Genomic DNA, 25,366 nt, shown 5'->3' with positions numbered 1-25,366 from the left:
GAGATATAATTATGAATGGATGATGGAATTGCCATGTTTTCATCTGCATATCGACCTACAGAACTGAATTAAATTAGCTTTCCTAAAAGGCGATTTGATTATAGTATCTAAGAAACACTCTACAAGGAATCAAACGTCCCATTTACGGCAGAGAATCGCTTTAATATATCTGTCTCCAGGCTTCACATGCCAAGGGCTGTACTTTGATCTGCCAGTTTGGTAAAAGCTGGAAAAGTTGCCAGTATAGGGAAACTGCTTTCCCCGGAAGGAAAACAAGAGTAGATCTGAACAGAATTTCTTTAGAAAAGGGGTGGGGGGGACACATTTTATATTTAAACTAGATGATAACTCCTTGTTTTTGATATTGCTATTTTTGCCTCAAATGACTTAAAGGAATTCAGAAAATTGCTAGTTGCTTTAATAACAGTATCAAATCACACTCAGAAAAGGATGAGAATATCAATCAACCTTCCTCCCAGCAGGACCACACCCAAAACATCCTGCATAAATTTACTTTTACTGTCATTTATGTGTAAATGACACATAAATGTGTAAAAAAATTGATGTTTTAAGAAAAAGTGATTCCACAGCCAGCCTGCCTATCTGGCATTATACCAGGGTCAGGGGTGGGGAAATGAATTTACCTTTTTTTTTAAGATTTTATTTATTTACTTGATAGAGAGAGTGAGAGAGAGAGCATGAGAGGGGAGTGGGACAGGGAGAGGCAGGCTCCCCACTGAGCATGGAGCCCAATGTGGGACTGGATCCCAGGACCCCAGGATCATGACCTGAGCCCCAGGTGCCCCAGAATTTGTTTTTAAATGCATTTCAAGCCCAGTGCTAAACAGTCTAGCATGCATGATCTTTGTCTGCAAAATAACCTTGCAAAGTAGGTCTGATTGTGATTTTTGTTCATTTGTTTCTTAATAGATGAAGTGAGAAAGGATTGGGGCAGTGAGGGGATCTGCCTGGTGATGACACTGGGTTAAGAGTCCACACTACCTGCCTCTAGGGCTTATGACCCCACCCCCACCCCGCCCCTGTAAGACCAAGGCAGCTCTCAAAGTGTCTGGAATACCAGCTTTGCTGCTGCTTTGGCCATTTGGGGTCATTTTAGAAAAGAATTCAACTTAAACTGAAATCCCTTGTTATCTCCAGTCTTTCAGGAACTCCTTCTGATCTGGCTTCTGTGCCCATACTTTAGTTAAAAATGGTTGTCATCCAATCTGACAAGTTTTTCCTTCTTCTTCCCTTCTTGGCCTCTAATTTATAATTTGAAAATACTGACCACCCATCTTTGGTGAGCGACTCTTCTCCCTTGACCTTCATGACTCCTCACTATTCATGGCTTTTATCTTTTTTTTCCTTGACTTGTCTGTTTCTTGTCCTGCCTCTTTTGTCCTCTCTGACTGCCTCACTGCGTCAGAGGTGGAGCAGAAGCCTGGCTTTCCAGCTCCAAGCTGCCTTCTTGAAAGAAAACAGTGATTGTTCTGACTGCAGAAGTGTTCCTTTGCTGTCTCCTGTCTGTTCGTGCTGCTGTCTTCTTGCTGGAGCCCCGACCCATCCTCTGCCCACCTGTCTGCCCTGCTGTCCCCCAAACCGAACCCCGACCTTACAAAGCATGGTCTCCTTCTAATAGTACTGAAATTCTCCTGCTCTCCTGGGCTTGGAGCTTATGACAGTATGTAATTAAGTGTTCGACACATATTCTACAAGTTTTCTTCCCCTTTTATTAAAAACAATAATTTCTTTAAAATATAAGACAATTTTCAAACTTAAAAGTTCATCTTAAACTAGGCTTGATAGCTCCATCTCTGTACCATCCTTATCTAAAAGTAACCTCTTCCTAGGGTCCTCCCTCCAGACTCTCTGCTCACCACCCACCTGAAATGCTGACTCCGTATTAGTCTTCCTTAAACACTGCCCTCATCATACCGCTCATTGGAAAACCTCCAATTCCTCCTTATTTTCAACTGCACAAAATTTGAATTGCATTAATTTGATTCCATTTTCTCTTCTCTCCTCTCCTTCTCTCTTTCTCTCCTTCCTTCCTTCCTTCCTAGTTTGACTTTTCAAGATTCTTTGGGATCTGGGTATTTCTCCAGCAATAAGATTAGGCCATCGCATTTCTTGCTACTTTTTGGAATACGATGCTCCAGTAAAATCAGTCCCTTCACCCTTTTAAGAACCTTCATATGCCAACTTCTTTACTTCCCTTCTTTTGATGTGCAGCTTGCCTGGAATGCCTCCTCTCCTGACTTGAATAACCTCTCCCTCACTCTCCGAAGCCTTTCTTCTTCATTCCAGATCATCATGAATGTTCCTCCCTTTTAAATTTGGATGTTGCTTTGAGCCTCTATCTGTGCATTACTTGGCACTTCAATATTGACTACCCTGAACAGTGTATCGTTGACTTGCATGCATCGCCCATCACTTTTACAATCAAATTTAAGCTCCTCATGGGCACAAATCTTGCCATGCTGGTTGTTGCCCCCCACAAAGTGGAGTAGTATACATACCCCAGCTGATACTACTTAGAAGGTTTAATCTGAACTCAGGGGTGCCTGGCTGGCTCAGTTGGAGGAGCACACAACTCTTGATCTCCGGGTCATGGGTTCAAGCCCCACACTGGGTAGAGAGATTACTTAAACAAAAGAAAAAGAAGGGGGGGGCTTGAATTCATATGTCCTTATAGGTACAATAATTTAATGTTAATGAATCACTAAAACTTGAACAGAAAAGTTTCCTGACTTCCTTTTAATGGGACTTCAGAACCAAGTTATTTTCTACATCTACAGGTAATATGGAAAGTAAATATATAAACTTCATTTTAGGATTTGCCGAAGGTCTTTCAAGTATCTCCTTCCATACAACCCATCTTTCCATAGATCCTCTCTTGCCAAAGCATGGATGAACAGGAAATCTTAAAGCTAGTGTCAGTAGCTACAAGATGTTTCTGAGCCATCCATATTAAAGATTAACTTGATATGAAGACAGTGCTTCTGTAATAATAAATGTTATATCTGTGTAGAATATGTTATTTTAAAAATTAGTGGAACTCAAAATTTTCATGACTCCCTGAATGGTATAAACTGACACATACCACGTTAAAGTCTTGGGTAGAAGACTCGGTTAGGAAATAGAATAGCCTTACCTTTACATAATCATATATGCATCTTTGCAAAATACTTTGCGCCTCCAGAGAAAATGTGTTGAAGGTAAGTTTAATTAGTTTGTTTACAGGTGCAGTGATGACCCAGATGCAGTTTAAATTCTTGTCGTATCTTCCATTGGAGTCAGAATCAGGAGAGGCGAGGGTATTATTTGAACCCGTCAGATAACCACCACATCCTTGCCGAGGCCCTGCATTAAAACAAAGACACGTCACTGTGCAAACCAAGGAGAACAGATCTTAAATTTTATATGGAGAGTTAAAAAAAAAATCACATAGTTTCTATTCTGCAGACACTTGCATGAATGTTATCAGATGGTGCTCTGGGCTTCAGGGGGCTTATGTGAGTGTTGCTCAAGCTTGCATTAGCTTTTTTGTTACTTATTTCCTTTCTGCTCCTGTGAGTCCCCCGTCTAGTCATCTAGAAAAGTGGGGAGCCATATTTAGTTTTATATGCATTTTTAGAAATGTTGATGGGATTTATTGAAGCTTTTTCTATTCTTGAAAAATCCAGTTTTTTAGAAAATACGGTGTTTTCCATAACAAAATGTGTGGAAACCATGAACATATTTTATTTCTATGTTCTGCTTTTATGAACACTATCAAATTGAAAACTGAATTTATGAAGAATTTACCCAACATTCCAAGATAATTGGCTCCCAATAAACCTTTTATGTAAATTATCTGTTAGAAAGAGGCTGGGGGCCATTTAACACTACATACATTTAAAACTATAGTCCAGGGGCACCTGGGTGGCTCAGAGGGTTAAGCCTCTGCCTTCGGCTCAGGTCATGATCTCAGGGTCTTGGGATTGAGCCCCGCATCGGGCTCTCTGCTCAGCAGGGAGCCTGCTTCCTCCTCTCTCTCTGCTTGCTTCTCTGCCTACCTGTGATCTCTGTCTGTCAAATAAATAAATAAAATCTTTAAAAAAATAAAAAATAAATAAAAAACTACAGTCCAGTTTATATTAAAACATACTCTATATTTGATTTTTTTCCCCAAAAAGGCAAACTGAAAAAGAGCTTTAAGGGCAAAAATAAAATTAAAAAAATAAATAAATTCTACTTTGAAATAAAAACCTTAAGATTCATAATAAAAATAGAAAAGAGAGATAAAAAAATCCTGTCAAGAAGACAGAATGGTCAACTATGAAAAAATATGGAACAAAATCCTCAGAATATAGGACATAGTTTTGTTCATATCACAGTCCAAGGCAATACTTCTGAAATGATGTGAAAAGAGCACAAAAGGAAGACGAACTTACTGATGATTTTTGAAACCATGAGCATGAACCAAATTCAAAATAACCCTAGTAGGAAGAGGGGTTAAGTAGGTGCCCAAAATAGTGTTCATAAAGCTTACATTCTGCACAAACATAGATTATTAGTTCCAAAATTAAATCTCACTGACATTGGCCTTTCATTTATTTGTCTATTTATCTGTTAACGGTGAAAAGATTGCTTGCAACATTAGGGGGCGCTAAGATTTTGGCCTTGGAGCTTGGCAGGAAATGGAAACAATGGCAGCCCTTCTCACAGGCAAAGTATGAAATTTGTGGCGAGTTTTTCAGGATAGGCACATTACTTAGTAGGTCAAACTTCCCTTTCCATAGCTTCAAAGTCAGATAAAATGATAGATTATTAGCACGATCAGACGTTTCCTGGAGTTGAAAAGCTTCCAAAGGCCCAGTCCTTGATAAATCCGTAGATGGTATATAGCACAAAATTATTCTGAAACCAAAGCAATGCCCAATGCTGAACCACATACTGCTAATGACTCTGCTCACATGAAATAAGCCTGCCGCCAAAAGAAAGAACTGGAGTTTGCATTGCTTTTATACCCAGTGTGGACTGATTGTTACTTAAGAAAACCACTTAACCTGATATACAGAGCTGGGAAGAATAATGACTCAGGGTATTAATGAATTGACACACGTTATCTATTTATTAAATATTTGGGTTTTTTTCCCTCAAAAAAAAGGGTTTTTTTAGGATTTACTTATTTATTTTAGAGAAAGATGGAGAGAGCCCACAGTGGTAGAGGGAGGGAGCAAGGGGCAGAGGGAGAGAGAGAATCACAAGCAGAATCCCCACTGAGTGCAGAGCCTGATGCAGGGCTCGATCTCACAACCCTGAGATCATGACCTGAGCTGAAACCAAGAGTCAGACATTTGACTGAGCTATCCAGGCACCCCATTAAATACTGTTTTAATAGTGAAAGAAATACATTTAGTATTGAGATGGGAAAAGATAAGTGGTAGTCCAACAGCAGTGATAAGACATACATAAATAATGATAATACAATTCAGAAAAAAACAAAACAAAACACAAAAACAGTTACCGTAAAAGAGGCAGCGAAGTCTTGTGAGTTTTGCAGGAAGGGACAGACTACTTTAGGCTATGACGATGTAGAATGTCCAAGGAAGAGGTGACATCTGATTTGGGTCTTGAAGGATAAACAGGACAAGACTATGTAGAACTGGGATTGATACTGCCAATTCCAGGCAGATGGAACCTCATAACCAAAGATGCAGTGGACAAGAATTTACATTATAGGCAGAGGAAAGCATAATTCTCTTAGTGAGTACTCCAGAGTCCGCTGAGGACAAGAAGATTGGGAAACAGGATGGGCTGTTCTGCAGAGGGCCTCAACTGCGGGATGATAGAACTTGACCTTGAGACTTGATTCTGTGGATAACAGGGATCTACCTGAAAGGTTTTTGATTAAAAGAGTGGTAGGGTCAGAATGTCCTTTCTAAACAATTATGATGTAAATTATTTCTGGTAGCAGCATTACATGGAAGGGTTTAGGACTGGAGGAGATGAGACCAGGAGAGAAGACATGGCTACAGTCTGGGCTGGAGGCAGCAAGGGCACGTGGTAAAGAGTTGGAGGTTTGTATACCGGAAATTGGTACTGTTGGGCTTTACTCTATGAATGCATCAGTTTTAAAAATTAAATGTTATTTTTAAAAGTTTAGACTATATTATCACCCCTTGTTTATTAACTGTTACTAATAATAAGGGCAAGATGACGATTGTATCTGGGTACAGTGGCACCATTATACACACTACTACGGTACTGAAGTCATAAGGCAGACACACCCTCCCTCCCTCCAGGGAGCCCAAAAGCAAGAACACAAAAGTCATTGGTGTGTGCTGCCACGGACTGACGGGTAGCTTGGATGATTCTTAATTCTTTAGCCCCTCTCTTTGCAGTACATTAGAATGGACACAGCATGCTTTTCTGTCCGCTTGATGTTAGGCTTGGCCAAGGGACTGGTGGTAGGCCTCAGAATATTAATGGTCTTGAAGCAGGAATAGGTCTTAAAGGGGCTTTGTGTTTTTTGGTTCGTGCTCCCATGCTCCATCCACCAAGAGCTCATGTCTGAGGTGGCTGCTGATGGAAGAGAAAGTGGATTCACACAGTGCGGACTTAGAGCCGGCCAGAACTGTGAAACCAAGTGCAATCATGGCCCGGAACAGGCAGACAAACCGGTCTGCCAACCCATCAGTGATAAAAATAAATTCTAGAGGGATAAGCCACGGAATTTTGGCTGGTTTGTTGCACAACATTACTGTGGCCATAGCTGATCAATACCCAAATAGCTTGTTTGAGTTGTTAAACTATAATAGAGCATGTTGCTTAATTCATAGAATATATACACAGAACTTAAAAAAAGGAGAATTAACATCACCATCAGACAATCCTGGCCAAAATATTCAAATATTTGAGGTGAGCATAACATTATGTGAATGAATTATATAATTCATACTATATTTGAATAATATTATAGGAGTAATAGGCTATATGAGGGCATAGTCAAATAATTGATGTAAGTGTAACATTATATGAGTAAAATCCTTTCAGTGTTTGTTTGGTGCAGTAAATGGTTATAAATGCTCTAATTTCCCCCATTTTAATATTTAAACATAGTGCAACTGCTCTTTGCTTCTCCTCCTCCTATAGCAAATATAACCATAAATGTATGTCTTTGGGAAAATATAGAGACAAATATTAACAAAAGAAGGATCTTTACCAAAAAGTGATTTGCCCCATTACTAGTTCTACATTTCTATATTTCAACAATAAGAGGACATATCAGAAAGAACTCTGTGATCATGAAATAGTTTCATACATAAGACACTAATATTCATTTACTATACTGATATTTTTAAATTTCCCTCATGATCTGTTTCATCAGTATCAGCCCTTAACCTTGACATACTTAGCTTTATAAATCCATCACCTTTCTTGTCATTACACACATTCTTCCATCCAGCAAACTCCCATCCATCAGCACCTTCGTCAGTCATGCTCAGTCATGACATTCCCCGTGTCCAAGAACAAATGTCACTCTAACCGTCTTCCCTAAAATTGGAAATACTTCCTACAAAAGAGGTACTTCCTTAGAGAAAGACAATGTTTGGCTAAAGAAATACTGGAAATAAAAGCCCGTAGTAAGGAGTGAAATGTGGATCGAGATCTACTGAATTAAAAATCAGTAACTAAATCCTAAATTCTTTCCCTCCGACAACTCAGCTTCAGAGTGAAGCACAAGCCAACATAAATCTGACAAAGAAAATTAGTTCTTTTACCCAAGAGAAAACATCTTGAAGCCTTTAGTGGAGACAGGTTCATTTCTAAATAGTTATCGTGAGAATGGTCATTTTTGTGGCTGACGTTTTATTGACGTCTTCTGGATAGGATCTCTATCTGTCTCTGGACCATCACTACTTGGACACATGGTGGATGGCAAGTCATCCTTACAGATAAAGACTGGCCTGACTTTGGGCACTTCCCTGTTTCTCAGTGAGCCAGCTGGAGCTTCGAGTCTGTAGTTAAAGGAAGCTGACCAAAGCACAGGAAAGAGAACATAAACATATTCAAAGGTGGTGCTTTAGGGAAATGGGGGTGCGCCAGGATAGCTTCCCTTCAACCACACAGGACACAGGGTTAGAGCTCCATAATCTTTTCTTTGAATAGATCTTGCTGTGATTTTCAAAGCTGCATTATTCAATTGCCCTACAGCAGAGAATTCATTTTTAAAAATTCACCTAGATTCCAGACAAACATGCTTTGTCTTTTTATCTAAAAGCAAACTGGATTTATTTTTCAACTCTCTAACCTCAAACATGTATAACCTTTTAGGTATTATATACATAAGTTATGCTAGAAAAACAACATAATAGGTTTTGTAACATGAATTGCATGTTTTGATCTTACTTCTTTGTTTTTAGTAACATCACTCAATTTGACTCATTTAAAAAAATCCTAATTTGAGAGCCAGCCTAATATAATTTAGATTGTGTACTTAGTCTAATAATATTTGGGAAGCCTAAAACTAAAATACTACAAAAAAAGGTAATTCCAAAGACCAATCAGTAGCTACAGTCACTAGAAAAAGAGCATATAGTGTACAACAAATTTAGGAGAAGTTTATCATTATCTTTTTACTAATTTTGCATTATTCAGGTATACTTTATGTATGTATCATCAGTCCCAAGGCATTTCATTTGAAACTTTGAAATTTTGAAAATGATCTGCTAGGCAAAATAATATGATCATATCAATACATGTAGCAAAGGATTTAACAAGATCCAACGTGCATTCATGACAAAAATTCTCAGCAAACTAGGAATAGAAAGGAATTTTCTCAGCTTGATACAGAACATCTATGAAAACCTACAGCTAACATGATAATGGTGAAAAACTAAATGTGTTCATCTTAAGATCAGGAAAAAGGCAAGGATATTTTTTTCTCACCACTCTTATTCAGCACAGTGTTGAAATTCTTAAGTGTAAGAGGTGAGAAAAAAAATATATATAGACTGGGGAGAAAGAAATAAAATTGCCATTATTTTCAGAGGTAGAAAATCCCAAGAAGTGAGAAAAAAAAAAAACATATATTATAGACTGGAGAGAAAGAAATAAAATTGCCATTATTTTCAGATGTAGAAAATCCCAAAGAATCTACATAAAAATTCCTAAAACTAGTAAATAAGTTCAGTAGAACTCAAAATATAAGTACAATATACAAAAGTCAGGCACATTTCTATATACTAATAATGTACATGTGGAAACTGAAATTAAAAATACAACTGCTACCCCTGAAATCAATATTACACTGTATTTTAACTAACTAGAATTTAAATAAAAAGTTAAAAAAAGTAAAAGTAAAAATGCAATTGCTCTAAAGAAAATGAAATCCTTAGGTATGCACTTCATGAAACATATACAGGATCTGTGTGCTGAAAAATCACAAAATGATGAAAGAAGTCAGAGAAGACCTAACTAAATGGGGAGACAGACATATTCATGTACTGGAAGACTTGACATAGTAAAGACATCAATTATTCCTAAATCGATGCATAGGTTTAATGCAATTCTTATCAAAGCCCCAGCAAGATCTTTCTGTTTATATTTAAAAAAATTATTTTAAATTGTGTATGGAAAAGTATAGGCCCTAGAATATTTAAAACAATCTTGACAAAGAAGAATAAAGTTAGAGGAATCATTCCACCTGATATTATGGCTTCCTATATAGCTAATCAAGACAGTATGATGTCTTGGTGGAGAGTTAGACACATAGATTAATGGAATAGAAGAGAAAACATAGAAATAGGGGCATCTGGGTGGCTTAGTTGCTTAAGCGTCTGCCTTCAGCTCAGGTCATGATTTTGGTGTCCTGGGATCCAGATCTGCCACCTTCAGGTTTCCTGCTCAAAGGGGAATCTGATTCTAGCCTCTCCCTCTGCCCCTCCCCCTCTACTCATGCTCATGCTCTCCCTAGCTCTCAAATGAATAAATAAAAAAACTTTAAAAAACTCCACAAAAATAGACCCACACAAATAGGCTCAACTGATTTTATTTACAAAGCTGCAAACATAATTCAGTGGAGAAAGGATATTCTTTTCAACAAATATTGCTAGAGCAATTGGACATTGAGAGGCAAAAAAAAAAAAAAAAAACTAACTTCAATCTAAACGTCAGACCTTAAACAAAAATTATCTCTAACTGGATGATAGACATGAATGAAAAATGTAAACCACAAAACCATAAAACTTTCAGAAGAAACCATAGCAGAAAATCTTTAGGACCTCGGGATAGGCAAAGAGTTCTTAGCCCTGATACCAAAAGCATGATATATAAGAAGAAAAATTGATAAACTAGATTTTATAAAAGTTAAACATTTTACCCTAAGAAAGGTCTTGTTCAGAGGATGAAAAGATAAGTTATGAACTGGGAGAAAACATTTGCAAACCACATACCCTAGAAAGACTACCGAGAATATATATAGAATGGTCAAATTCCAACAGTAGAAAAACAAATAGTCCAATTAGAAAATGGACAAAAGATATGAATAGATATTTCACCAAAAAAGACATAGACTTGACCAAAAAAAGCACATGAAAATTGTTCACCATTAGGGAAATGTCAATTGAAACCACAGTGAGATATTAATATACGCCTATATAATGGTGAAAATTAACCCACACATACATACACAGAGAGAAAGCTCACTGTGGAGTACAGTACTCTACAATGGGATGATGGGGGATAGGGAGTGCCCCAAAAATACGGCCAGAGAAAGTGCTCTACAATGACTTTCTAGCCAAAATGTTAGAAATCAGATGAAAGGGGCACCTGGGTGGCTCAGTGGGTTAAGCCTCTGCCTTCAGCTTAGGTCATGGTCTCGGGGTCCTGGCCCCCAGCCCTGCATTGGGCTCTCTGCTCAGCAGGGAGCCTGCTTCCCCCTCCCGCTCTGCCTGCTTCTCTGCCTACTTGTGATCTCTCTCTGTCAAATAAATAAATAAAATCTTAACCAAAAAAAAAAAAAAAAAAAAATCAGATGAAAATGGAGGAATAGCATCTTAAAGTGCTGAAAGAAAATAAATACCACACTAGAATTCTATATTCAGAGAAAATATAAGACAAACTAACACCATTTTTAGAAAAACCAAAACCAAAAAAAAAAAAAAAAAACTTTAACAAAAAAAATTCCAAAAAATAAAAAAAAAAAAAAAACACTAAAAAAAATTCTTCAAAAAAAAAAAAATTGGCCCCGAAAGGAGGAAGGGAAATTCAGGAAGGGAAAAAAAAAAAAACAAAAAACAAAAAACAGCAATGTTGATACACATAAGTACTACTTGCATAAAGCAATAAAAATGTTTTATGTTTAAAATATAAGTAGAGTTAAAATAATTGACATTAAATAGCAAAAAGACAGGAAGGAGATAAATGGATTTAAAATGTTCTAATGTCCTTACACTTATTATGAAGTGGTGAAAGGAATAATTTTAAATTAGACTCTAATGAGTCAAGGATGAATGTTGTAATCTCTAAGGTAATCACTTAAAGAAGAGGAACAGAATGTATAAGCAATGACTTAAAAAGGAGAGTGACAGAAACCAATTTTAAAAAGCCCAAGAAAGGATAAAGGAATGTAAGAACAGGAAGGACCAAGAGAAAATAAAATACAATGGGTCCATTTAAGTCCAATAATGTTGGTGATTTCATTAGTTGAAAATATATGAAATTCTCAAATGAAAGACAAAGTAAAACAGAACCTAAATAAAATCTTCAGGATAGGAAAAGTTCGAAAGTGGCAAGATTGAAAACTGTACCAAGCAAACACAAACAAAAGAAAGTTAAGGAAGTGATACTAACTTAGAAAAAAGTAGACTTTAAGACAAGAAGTGTTTAAAAAAATTGCATAATGATACAAGTCAGTTCACCAGGCATATATAATAATTTTAAACGTGTATGTGCCACACTGCATTGCCTCAAGGTAAAAACAAGCAAAACTCTATCCCAGATCCTTCTACTAAGCTTCTAATTCTTATATCTGATGAACTATGGGACTTGAGCTGGATGTCTTAAATGCACCAAAATCTCCATACCCAAACACAAAATTATTATTTTCTCCTACAAAACCTGATCTTTTCCTGGTAATTTTGCATTTGGATGGCTGTATCACCAGAAAGCATCACTACCCTGTTCAAAGACCTCTGTGTCCCATTGATTCTACATCTTTCTATGTCTTTTATTTTTACACTTCACTCATCATCTCCTGCCAAAACAACTCTAGTACTTTCCTAATTTTTCCCTGCATAAAATGCCGCCCCTACTGCAAAACACCATCCATACAGGTACTAGAATGTGCTCTTTAAAACAAACCTATTAGATCATTAGATCTCCAGCTCAAAACCATTCATGGTTCCCCTCTGCCTGTGATACAGGGCCTTCTGCACGCAGCTTCTGTCTATTTCTGCTCTCACAGCTCCCATTGTTCTCCACCTCATGCCCCAGAGCATTACCAAATGACCCGAGGGTCAGTCTGTAGCCTCTGAAAGGGGATGCACCTGCAACTTTGTACATGCTTTTCCTTCTCTGTAGAATGCTTTCCCAAGGAATGCCTTCTCCTCCTTCCAAGTTGCTACAATCTATGGCTAAAATGTATGCCGTGCTTAATGAGTGCCAGGGAATGTTTTAGTTTAATCTCACCACAGCCCTGTCAGGTAGTCACTACTAGTGTACCCATTTCACAGAGGAGATTATCAAGATTTAGAGAGGAAAAGTGTCCAGGGTCAGACTTGTTGGGATGGACAAGAACTGGGTTTTTTCCTAGCAAGTCTTCCTCCAGAGCTTACACACACACACACACACACTATCTCTCTCTCTCTTTTTTAAAGACTCCATTTATTTATTTGGCAGAGGAAGAGAGAGAGCACAAGCAGAGGGAGAAGCCGGCAGAGGGGGAAGAAGTACCACAAGTCCCTGGCTTTTCTGCCTCCACTGTCCTTTGCACATACTTCTGTCAAAAAGCATTTACTACACCAAATTCACAATTACTTACTAACTCATCTACTTGAATGAACCTCTCAAGAATGAGGACCTTGTTCATTTCATCTTTGTATTCCCAAGGAGAAGTTCATCGCCTGCACAGCAAGTAGCTGGTGAATATTGTTGAATAAACAATAAAGGAATGAATAGAACATGTAAATCGTTCTTATATGGATCTTTGCATCTAACATACGTTTACAAGGGGAATTCTTGGAGTTAAATATGCTTCTTGATTTGTAAAGTTGTTGTTACATTATGCACACATTTTGTCTATATACATGTATGTACATACTTATGTATTTTTTTATACAAAATGGCATGTTTGTCCTATGGATTAACCTGTTTTTAAAGCTAAGTTAGTTCATTTTTAGCACACATTTAATTGCCAAGAAGCAACTCACAGGATAACAATAAAAATATCACTGAAAGATTTAAAACATTGCCTAAGAGATAGTATTTTCATAGGAAAATGCATCTTTAGCTAAAAATTTGCAGTGATAAATGATGTTAGGTCTATTACTTAAGTAAATTTAATTTATGAGTATTAAATTCTAGCAAGCAGAGCAAATTTAATCATTTGTAAAATACGGGATACATTAATGTGCTGACTCTACTACCCAAAAGAAGTATGACTTAGACTTCATACCTATCAGAATGGTTATTATCAAATAGACAAGAAATGGTAAGTGTTGACAAGAATATGGAGAAAAGGCAACCTTCTTGCACTGTTGGTGCAGATAGAAGCTGGTACAGCCACTGTGGAAAACAGTAAATTTCTCCAAAAGTTAAAAACAGAACTACCACATGATCCGCCAATCCCATTTCTAGGTATTTATCTGAAAAAAAGAAATATACCAATTCGAAAATATATGGGCATTCCCATATGCATTGCAACATTATTTACAATAGCCAAGATACAGAATCCAAGTAAATGTCCATAAGTGGATGAATGGATCAAGATGATGTTATCTACATACATACATACATACATACACACAATGGAATATTATTCAGTCATAAAAAAAATGAAATCTTGCCATTTGCAACAACATGGATGGACCTAGAAGGTATTACGCTAGGTGAAATAAGTCAGGCAGAGAAAGACAAATACATATGACTTCACTGACATGTAGAAATTAAAAATAAACGAATGAATGAAACCAAACAAACAGACTCAGAGATACAGAGAGCAAATGAATGTTTGCAGGAGTTGGGGAACTGGATGAAATAGGTAAAGGGGATGAAGAGGTACAATCTTTCATTTATAAAACAGGTAAGACTTGGGGATGTAATGCACAGCATAGGGAGTATAATCAATAATATTGTAATAACTTTGTATTGTGACAGATGGTAGCTAGACTTACTGTGGTAACCACTTTGTAATGTATATAAATATCAAAGCACTATGTTGTGAACCTGAAACTAATACAATATTTGTATGTCAATTATTCTTCAATAAAAAATAAAAGTATGACCTTACTTACTTAACATTGACAATTACAAAATCGAAAGTTATGAAATTTTTAAAAATTTTCTGTTTAGAGAAAGAAGGCTTAACAGCAACATGCTCAGTCATAAAATAGATTTTGATACCGAAGAGGTGGAATTCATAAGACCAGAACCAGATTCCCATAGCTTTTAAATAACAATTTAAACAGGGACACAGAACTACTCTTTTGTTCTTGCTGATATATTAGCTTATGCATCGTGCTATGAATATTTCCACTTTTTTAGCTTTACCCTGGGACTTTGTGATGTCTTCATTTGGGAGTGAGCAGAACATACAGCTACCACAAAATTAATAGATTTTTTTTTCATATCATGACAAGAAGAAGAATGTAGTCCTATGGCCCTAATGATGTTTCATTTCTTTTTTTTTTTTTTTAAAGATTTTATTTATTTATTTGACAGACAAGAGATTACAAGTAGACAGAGAGGCAGGCAGAGAGAGAGGAAGGGAAGCAAGCTCCCTGTTGAGCAGAGAGCCCGATGCAGGGCTCAATCCCAGGACCCTGGGATCATGACCTGAGCTGAAGGCAGAGGCTTTAACCCACTGAGCCACCCAGGCGCCCCTGATGTTTCATTTCTAAACAACCGATTTACAACCAAAGAATTTTTTTTAATGTTTACTGCTGACTAGAGATAGTTTGCACTTATGCTCCTGCAAACACTACATCAAAGTCAAGCTGATCGGAGTAAGGATAATAATTATATATTTGTAATTATTATTATTATAATAATTATAATAATTATTATACAAATTATACAAATTTGTTATAACATATGTTTAAATATGTCATGTTATTATACAAATAACATATTATTATACAAATAATTTAACTCAAAACACCAAGTTTTGAGAACATCTTAGACAAGACTGAATGCCATTTCAAGGAGGGCTGGTGCGGCTTAGGTTAATGCAGGATAATTACTTCCCAGCTCTTATTCACTCAAATGTTTTCCAGTGTTATCTTATGATTTACCACTAACTCAATTTTATCATTCAGTTTGGTTTCCACAATACCATCTGGTTTTATTTTTCCTCAACAGCAGCCCTACTCTTTAAACCAGGCACAGGTCATTCCAGGGGGAGGGGGGCATAGACTCTGATGTTGGAATATATCCTACTAAAAATCTTTCCTTTCCTTTTGCTGATCTGGAGTTTTACTCCTGTCTACCTGAATGAGGCATTGCTGTTTTCCTTACTGTGGCCCCGCATTCTCTGCTCAGCAAAGAACCCTTTTCAATAAAACCCACGAAGAAGAAACTGCAGATACCCTTGTCTTTGGCATCATCTCTCAAGGGAAATCCAATCACCAGTGAAAAGTTACAAGGCTTAAGAAGGGCGGAAGTAAGCTCAGTCTAGTTTTCTGCAAATGGGAGTACAATTTCAGCTCATCTCATTCTCTGACTTCATCAGAGGGAGCAAATGACATTAAGAGAACAGACAAACACCATTGCTTTCTAGTAATACCCCTGTTACTGCTAAGCTGAGAATTACTTGGGCAGTGATTTATAAAATTTTTCAAGTTATAACTCAACCCTCTTACTGCACTTATACTTTTAAAAGTAATTAAGTTTGGCAGGTTTTATCACGCTTTAAGAAGCACATGGAAACATACATATATCACTATTTAGAGCCACCAAATGTTCTTTCTTTCTTTTTTTTTTTTTTAAAGAGAGAGAGATCACAAGTAGGCAAAGAGGCAGGCAGAGAAAGAGGAGGAAGCAGGCTCCCTGCTGAGCAGAGAGCCAGACGTGGGGCTCGATCCCAGGACCCTGAGATCAAGACCTGAGCTGAAGGCAGAGGCTTAAACTTACTGGGCAACCCAGGCACCCAACAGCCACTGAATGTTCTTAAGTTTATTCTCTTACCATCTAGCTACAGAATTTTAGAATGCCTCTCAAAGTCCAAACCTAACACCAAAACTGAAACTGAAAAAATAACTAGAAGCCAGAGTCTGGTTTTGACATGTTGTTATATTTTTCTCCATCTGTTTTGACCATATTTTCCATCTTTGGGGCCGCAGACTCCCACTGCATTTGTCAGTCTCCCCTTTCCTTCTCTTGTCCCCTCTTGTCAACAAACTCAGGCTCAACTCCCTCAGCTTCCTCCCACTGTTCCCAGTGCCTTCCTTTAGCATGTTAGAAAGACATTTTCCAGATGTTATGGCAGGGGGCAAAAATCCAGAGGCCAGACACACATGACCCAGAGGCTGAGTCTGATCTCGTACTCCCAATTCTCTGAGGAGGAAACTGATCTAGTTTACTACCCTGAGTCTTAGCTGAACTATATGAACCATGATGGAGAAGGAGGCACATCTAGATACAATACAATGTATAGTATATCGTTTATATTAATATGAGGGAATTAATTGTTAAGTAGGTGCACGTGTCTACTTGTTCTTTAATGCATTCACAGCCTATTAATATTGATGGAGTATCCGTTACATGCTAGGCCTCTGCAAGGTGTTAGAATGTAATTAAAATTTAGCTTTTGATTTCAGATTTAGGTTATAAAACATACTTTAGGGTTTGCTAGTTAGATTTTAGTGCAATGTGAGTAAGAATGAACAAAACAATCATTGCTCCAGGGAGGGTCCCATTGATGATCATGACCCCGGCTGTACCCAGGCCTCCTCCCCCACCTCAGATATAGGGTGGGACCGGTCATGGAGCCTAACAGAAGCTCAAGACCACAGCATTACTTTCTGATAGCATAACAGTCTTTCTTTTGGACATCTAAGGAATTTCATAGGAATTAGCTACTTCATCCCCAACATATTCTTAAAAGAAAGAAAGTGGTAATTTTTCAAAGTGATCTTTTTTTAGCAGATAAAAAAATTGAAAAAATGCTAAAGGACTCTTCTAAAACATCTTACCAGGCAATGATGTAATGGGATGATTAGGTGGTGGCCATGGGATTTCTGGTATACAGCTCCTCCCATCTAGGCACGTTTCTGCCTTTGGGGAGTATGGTTCATTTTGTTCTTGTTAAATATGTGCTCGGGTGTTTTAAAACCTTTGTCTCACCTTTGTCTGTGAGTCTGACCATATTGCCATCTGACTCGTTCTCTATATGGCACTTACACAGGGAAGGGACAGGCAGTGGCCCTCATCCTCCTCACATGGTCTGTGAATGACAGGGAGCTGGGAGCTTTAGTCACATGTCCAGTGTTTACAGCCTCTAGTCACTGACACCCCCTTGTCCCTGATGTTACCATCTTCTTTAGGGTGATGTCACGTCCTTGCCCTTCTAAGACATGTCATCCCAAAGGGTCACTCTTTACTCTCTCCTCGGCTACTCACTGATCCAAATGCCTACCAATCTCACACCTCATCGGACTAGGGTCAGTTTCTGACCCTGACATTTTGCTGAAGCGTTATGAACACATTACTTTAAAAAACAAATGGAATCACCACAGTATACTACACAAATAACATACTTCGAATCCCCAATCTAATCAAATATCTAGAAGTTTGGTGTCTAATGTGATGACTGTGGCATGACTAAGACTGACTGAGCAGAACTCTCACATGAGACCAGGGCAGTGAGAAGCAGCAGGGGTTCTGAAAGTTTAAAAACATGTTTGCAAGTCTGAAATGCTTCACAAGACACACATGTAAGACCAGTCATGGCCAAAGCAGTCCCTGGGGGTCAAGGAGGGACAAAAGCTCAACTAGCAGAAATTTAATAAAATAAAGGTTATTTATAAACGTCAATTCTGCACTAGATAGCATTCCTATTTCAGCCAAATCCACAGGATTGATGGCTTCTTAAACTTTATAAGACCCTTGATACCACTGACAATCAGACAAAAGCTCACTCTTTTAAGAAAACACTCAGATAAATTCAGTTTCACAGATCCCTAATGCCCAGCACAATGGCTTTGCTGGTCATTTTCTCTCAGGATCAATTAATTATTCATGGAATGCTGGAGTGCAGGGGGAAAGACAGATTCACTTTATAGTTAGATATTAGCCCCTGTGAAGGGTCTGCCCTGCTTTTTCTGTACCTTATATCCCATCCATTGGGGCCATTAATACAGAAGTTCCACGAAAGGATGAAACTCAATTTCCCTACATATTTAGTAATTAACACAAACCATGGGATATTTGCCCCAAATCTTTCTGACCCATTAGCAATACAAATGAAGAAGGAGCTGACCTCATAATCACATAGTTACATGAGTGGGGCTCTCCACTGACTTCCGAAAAATCGAAGCAGGTGTCTATAAAGTATTGTCAACTGTACCATCTAAATGGCAAATTTGCAAAACTCGAGTGTGTTAGTCAAGATGAACCAAACTGGAATGTCACAGACTAAAATGGTCTCTTCACAGAAATTATTTACACTGGGAAAATACTGTTTTCCAGGCTGAACTGACAGTTTTGGACACCCTGTCGAAAATTCATGTGACTGTTGAAAACTCACTGTCAAGTCCATACAGGCATTCTCACCTTTCTATGGGAAAATGGGGTGGTTTTAAATGCATAAGACAGATGTGAAAGGTGCATCCTAGTGGCCAAGTCCGAGTTTTTGTTTTTTAATCCAGATCTATAACTAGAAGAATTCAATCTACTCTTAATTGCTCTTTCCCCTACTCCCTTACCACAAACAAACAAACAAAAAAAATGAAACAAAACAAAATTGAGAAGTTATGCAGAATGATCAGTAAACTGATATGTGTGCTCTTGAAGGCTTTGTGAAACCAAAGCAATTCAAGGCAACACTTAGCTTTTCAGTAAAAAAAAAAATTACTGTTAGTGATTACTCAAAAGCACTTCTTCGATATTTCCAAGTGTCCAAGAACATTTATAAAGATGAAAAAGAGGTAAAAGTCATCATCATGAAGTGCAGTGATCACACCACTCTGACAACTAACGACATTCCATTTCTATTCCCTACACCTGAACCCTTCCGAGAACGGTGACCAGAGGAAAACAGTAACTGACCGAAAGAGCCCATGGTCGTATGTGAACAATGCCTCTGACAATGTAAGATTTTTCCTTCTGTGCCACTTTAGTTCAGTAAAATCACAGTAAGTCCAAATGCCCTCCTTGTAGCTCAGAAAAACAGTAATTAATGAGGCTAGTGAAAGCTGGACTGACTCACTTGGGAAGCTTCGTGCCGGGGACAACAGCAGAGAGCACTTTCAGACTATTTCAATGGTCAAGTGAGAATATATTAGGAAAAGGAAAAACAACTCGAAAGCAGGTATCAAGAGCAAATGCAAATATATGTCATTTGATTCTAAAGTCTGTGCTAAAGGCAAGAATGTATGGGTTCTTTTGTGCAAAAATCTCCAAAGGAAAATGAATTTTTCTTTCAAAATAGCCTCTGTGTTTTTTGTACGCCACTTCACTTAGACAAATTCTATTGAGGCAATACTCCCTGTCTGCCCATGAGACTTGCTTTCAAGTGACTGTTGATATAGCTAAGTAGGAGAGGTGGCAAAGTGGTTTTCTGATACAATTTGTCATGATGTCTATGTTCTATTGGGAAGCCTTCACAACACAAGTGTCTAATTGCTTCCCTCAGGAAATGCACAGAAAAGTAACACATCAAATGTAAAGAAAGCCTAAGGTAAGCTTGGCTTTGGAGCAGAGGGATGAAGGTTATCTACAGCATTCTCCCTTCTCAGTTTCTCTGAGATTCTTACCTTTCCTTCTATTTCCATTCCCACTGCATCAGTTTGAACCTTCAACCTTTGCCATCCGGAATTCTATAACGAGTGTCTTCTCAAGTCATAGGGTCCTCCTGCCCCAACCTCCCTCCAGCCTGCTACCACTACCATCTTTCCAGAAGTCAAGTCTGGTCATGCAGTTCTCACTTAAAATTCACCCAAGGCTGTTCATCATTTTAAAGATAAAGTCAACACAGGTCATGAGGCCTTTTTCTTGACGGAGCCCTTGCCTGCTTTTAGGCTAAACTTCTGCCATTTCCATCAGTGATAAAATGAGGTTCAGGTCTCATTCGAGATGGTTGTGTAGAAAGACTTTACCCTTGTACACCAGAGAGGTATATTAGTTGAGCGTTTTTTTTTTTTAATCAAAATATATCATATATAACTTTTAAAACCAAAACTTCATGTGACATATTCCTCAAAATTTAAATGAAAAGAAACTTTAGTCAGGTGAAAAAAAAAATAAGTAAAGCAGAAAAGCAACAGTCATGAAAAATAGATTTACATATCCCAAATTCTTACCCAGCGTCTGCCAGAAAGATATTTTCCAACCTCTTGCTGTTTGAAATGAATCTGTCTTGAATACCAGAAGCAAACTATGATTGCTGCTCTTAATATTGGGTGGAAGCTTGGAACCGCAGAATTTTCCAAGAAGGGGATCACTGATGTTAGAACCATCATAAATTGCCAGGTAGTCTTGGGAGCAGAAGGTGGAGGGAACCACATCAAAATCACTAAACCTGTGGAATGAACCTTGTTAAAACTGAAGTTCTCCATCCGGATTTCCATTACACTATTAACTCTCGTTCTTGTAAAAACAAAAGCAAAAACAAAACAAACAAAGAAGACAAAGGCTAGAAGCGGAACATCCATGCTTTACTTGACAGAAAGTACTAGAAACAATATGCTATTCTAATGATTGGATGGCTATACGCAAATATTTACACTTAGGATCATTATAGTTGTTACAGGAACTTTACACCACATATCCCCAGCTCTCTGCATTCCTGACATTTGGGAGAATTGCCCTTCTGAGTACACTGTGAGGTTCTACATGGCCCTAAGACTTTCTTTGCCCAAAGAAATATAAGCAGGAGTGATACGTATTACTTTTTGGAAGGCGTTTTTAAAAAATTACTATTCAGTTTGCCTTCCCACCGCAGTGATGGGTCATGGATTCAAATGTAGAAATGAAGCGTCCATCAGCCTGGCTGCTGAGTGACCAGACCACACTGGACATCCTCATACAGGTGAGAAATGAACTCGTTAAGCTACTGAGCCGTGGGTGTGTTTGTTACCACTTACAACTATCCTGACAGATATGCCCTTAACTTCATTTAATGGCCTGAGATATTACTTTAATTTCAGGCCTATGCTCTGTCATTTCAAGTAATTATTCCCAGAGTTTCCTAAACAAGCAAGGCTTTCTACATGGTTTATCTTTAGGGCTTTAGAATGGGTTTATTATAACTTATTTTTTTCTTAAATTTGTTTAAATTATTTGATATCCTGCCCTCATTTCTGTAGGTTCTCCTGCTTTCTCAGTTTTTTTTTTTTTTTTTTTTTTGCTATCAGCTATAATAAATAACATATAACACAGAATAATTTGTGGAGCTCCTGGGTGGCTCTGTCAGTTAAGTGTCTGACTCCTGATTTCAGCTCAGGTCCTGATCTCAGGGTCAGGAGATTGGGCTCTGTGCTTAGCAAGGAGTCTGCTTGTCCCTCTCCTTCTGCTCCTCCTTGGACTCTCTACCTCTGTCTCTCTCTCTCTCAAATAAAACAAATAAATAAATAAATAGTCTTTAATACAGAAGAATTTGAAGATATTTAATTTGAAAATTTCTTCTAAGAGCCTTAAGAAAAAAAGGATCCGTAAAATTTTTAAAAAGCCTTAATTAGTTCAATTTTTTCAAACTGATGATTAAGAACAAGACGAAAAATTCTTTATTTTCTTCAACCGCATGTAATAGTTAATATTCTTGTAAAAGAAGATGAAGGCAGAACAAAAGCTAGATAATTTCCAAATATACTACATCTATTTTTATTCTCCTTGGATAACACATTTATTTTCTACAACATGAATCCAAAAAGAAAGATAAAGATTTGAGTTTCCAAGAGGACTCAAAGCTGTTTTAAATTTTTATTTTTTATCATTTTTCCAGAGAACAGACGATATCTGGAAAAGCCCACTGATAGAAAAGCTTATGTCACCAGGGTACTTTGAGAGCCCTGGTGGAAGAATTCATGTTTTACTAATATCTATAACTTATGCAAAGACTGGGATAATATCTGTTTCATACAATATAGGTTCTTAGAGTATAAAAAATTTTCCAACCGTGCTAAAAGAATTTTGACTATGATAAGCCAGAGCCCACACAGGAAATAGATATATGTTATCAACATATACAGTATATATATCACCTATAATCCTACACATGTAGAAGCACATACTGGGCCACCAAGGTACATGGCAAGAAAGACTCCTTATTCTGCCATTCTAGGCAGATGATCCTTCCATAGGACCTCCTTTTTTGGACCATCCGGCATTTTTTGTTTATTCTTTTGTCCCTTAGACTTAAAGGACTTTTTGGCCCTTGGGGCACAGCTTCCTTACAAATAGTCCTGGGGGCAGGGGGTGGGGGGTCTGCAGATTTCTTCAAGGTACAGCCTCTAGACCACTTACTGTCTGGTATAGGAACCCAATCAGACTGGATAAGACTTTTTTATAAAGACCCATTTGACATAGGTTCCTGCAGAGTATGTGATTTTAGGGATGAAAGTGATCACAGCCACTTGGTGGGGAGGTAGGTAAGAAAGATTCCAGCCCATCGACCTTCTATACAAAACTCTAGGTTGCTATGAAGTACACGAACTTTCAGAGCCCTCTGCCATATGCTGTATATCACTGAAACACAAGAATTAAAAATACATCATCTCAGATGAATGTGGTTTTGAACTTTATCACTGATAACTGGAGGTTATGGTCCTTAATCAGTGCTGTGGGGAGTAGGTAGGATTAGGGGAGAGTTTTACTGATGATGTAAGCAATATCATAGGGCAGCAGTGTAGAGGTGTTCTGATACATGGATAAAAATACATTCCTCAAGTAGTCAGGAAATATTTTCCCTTCAAGAAATAGCATAGGGAAATATTAACAGCATGGCTTTGGGAGAAAATATGATGTGAATTCAGATTCTGACTCTTCATTTAGTAGCATATCACATTGAGAAAATAATTTGACCTGTCTGAGCTTCAATTTTCTCATCAGTAAAATGGGTTTAATAATATATGCCTCATATAACTGTTTTAAGAATGAAAGAAGAAAAAAACCATAAAAACAAACACCAAACAGGAGCGCCTGGGTGGCTCAGTTGGTTAAGTGGCTGCCTTCGGCTCGGGTCATGATCCCAGTGTTCTGGGATTGAGCCCTGTGCCGGGCTCCCTGCTCAGCGGGGAGTCTGCTTCTCCCTCTCCCTCTGCTGCTCTGCCTACTTGTACTCTCTATCTCTGTCAAATAAGTAAATAAATAAATCTTTAAAAACAAAACAAAACAAACAAACAAAAAGGATGAAAGAAGAGAACTATGGAAAGTATCAATTAAAGTTCCAACAAATGAAAATTACTTTCTCTTGCTGCTTCTAAGACAGGCTTAAATTTTTACAGTCCATTATACAAAGGCTACACCCACTCCTTTGAAACCTGCTGGAAAATGACAACACTCATTTTCACTGGTGGAGTGCCTGTTTTTCCCCTTAATCCCTATTGGCTTGCATGGAAGGTGGGACACCCATTTTCCGGATTTATACTAACAAACAAGAACTTCACTCTCCCTTCTTCGAGGTTCTCTTATATACCTCCTGTAAAAATCAGTGTTCTTTATTGTAAGGGAATATCTTTTCTGCAAGTAGAGCTGACCCAACTGTAGAGAAGGTACATTTGTCTTACATACTTCAGCTGAAGCACTCTGTCATCTCTACCGATGATGGTGTACGAACAGTGTATGTCGTTAGGGTAGTCCGAATACGAATAGTCAGGGCTCTTGATGACCCCGGTGGAGAAGTTGAACACTCCCCCACAGGCTGCAGAAGAAGACAGAGAAAGATTATTGCTCAGAGCGTGAAAGAGTAATTTTGAGATATTCTTTACAATTGTACCTTTTTTCCTTAAGAGAGATGCCAACCACTTGCCTTAAAGAACTTAAATCTCCCTTCATTGTTGTTTACAAACAATATTGATGTTTTTCACTAAGGTCAGGCGAAGAGACGATAAGGGAGTAAAAGCGGGGAGAATATTTTAAGACACACCTTGGAATGGAATTTGTCAATTCAATGACCAGAGTAAAAATAACAAGAATGAACATTTCATGTGTTGGGGTCCATTCCCTATATTTAACGAACAGATTGAGAGGGATGACAGAGATAACTGGAAGCTGAGAAAAGGCACGCAGAATCCAAGGCATGCTGTGAGCATCTGGGCCCAGGAAGGACTGTGCTCTGGAGATCTATAATATAAATTAAATATCTTAAATATAGAGTTTCCTCTGTCAAGACAGAGTATTATAATGTGAAGTACTAGAAACAGTTTTTGGAACTTTCAAGTTTAGTTCCCTTTGGGGGCTCAAGTGGGGTCCTTTGCATTTCCCATTTAGTTGTGAGTCTGGTGAGGGCTCTATTTGCCCAAATTTGTATTACTGCTCCTCAGCAGGTGCAAGGCTAGATCCACTCCCTGCCCTGACTCCAGCAATCAACAGCCCAGAACTGTTAGTTGTTTCTATTAGTCAATAAAACCACAGCCATAAAACGACCATAAAAACCCCATTATAAAAAACATTAAATTAGTATTATTTCTGTTTGGCCTTACATATAAGGAGGATGAGACCATGCTGCACAATGATGGAAACTGCCCCACTCATTGAAGTGAGAAATGCTTCTGTTTTATTTTATGATTCTAAAATTATAATGTTAGTAGTATATTTTGATGATATTTCTCTGGTTTATATACTGTCAGCAGATATATTCCATTTACATCTCTTAGAAGTGATAAATAAATCATAGCTGCCATTTAAGGTTGTTTGTTTGTTTGTTTATATTCCTTCTGGTAAGCCCACATTTCAAGGAAGGCTATTCTCTACACATACCCATAAGTATACACAGTCTGAGACC

The 25,366-nt window shown here is 37.9% G+C and overlaps 1 protein-coding gene across 1 annotated transcript in view; it reads right to left on the bottom strand.

The window, feature by feature from the left end:
• Window positions 1-25,366, bottom strand: part of LOC111155560 (cubilin) — a 257,013-nt gene that overhangs the window by 18,885 nt on the left and 212,762 nt on the right. The window contains exons 58-60 of the mRNA XM_022515785.1: window positions 24,154-24,283; window positions 20,727-20,944; window positions 3,155-3,363 (exon numbers count right to left, since the gene is read on the bottom strand). Coding sequence (XP_022371493.1) covers window positions 3,155-3,363; window positions 20,727-20,944; window positions 24,154-24,283 — 557 coding nt within the window. The remainder of the gene's footprint in view (window positions 1-3,154; window positions 3,364-20,726; window positions 20,945-24,153; window positions 24,284-25,366) is intronic.

The sequence above is a fragment of the Enhydra lutris genome, unplaced genomic scaffold (genome assembly GCF_002288905.1).
Source record: "Enhydra lutris kenyoni isolate GAN:26980312 unplaced genomic scaffold, ASM228890v2 scaffoldscaffold42, whole genome shotgun sequence".
NCBI lineage: Eukaryota > Metazoa > Chordata > Mammalia > Carnivora > Mustelidae > Enhydra > Enhydra lutris.
Note: the sequence above shows the minus strand (reverse complement) of the source record. Positions and strands in the feature narration are given on the sequence as shown.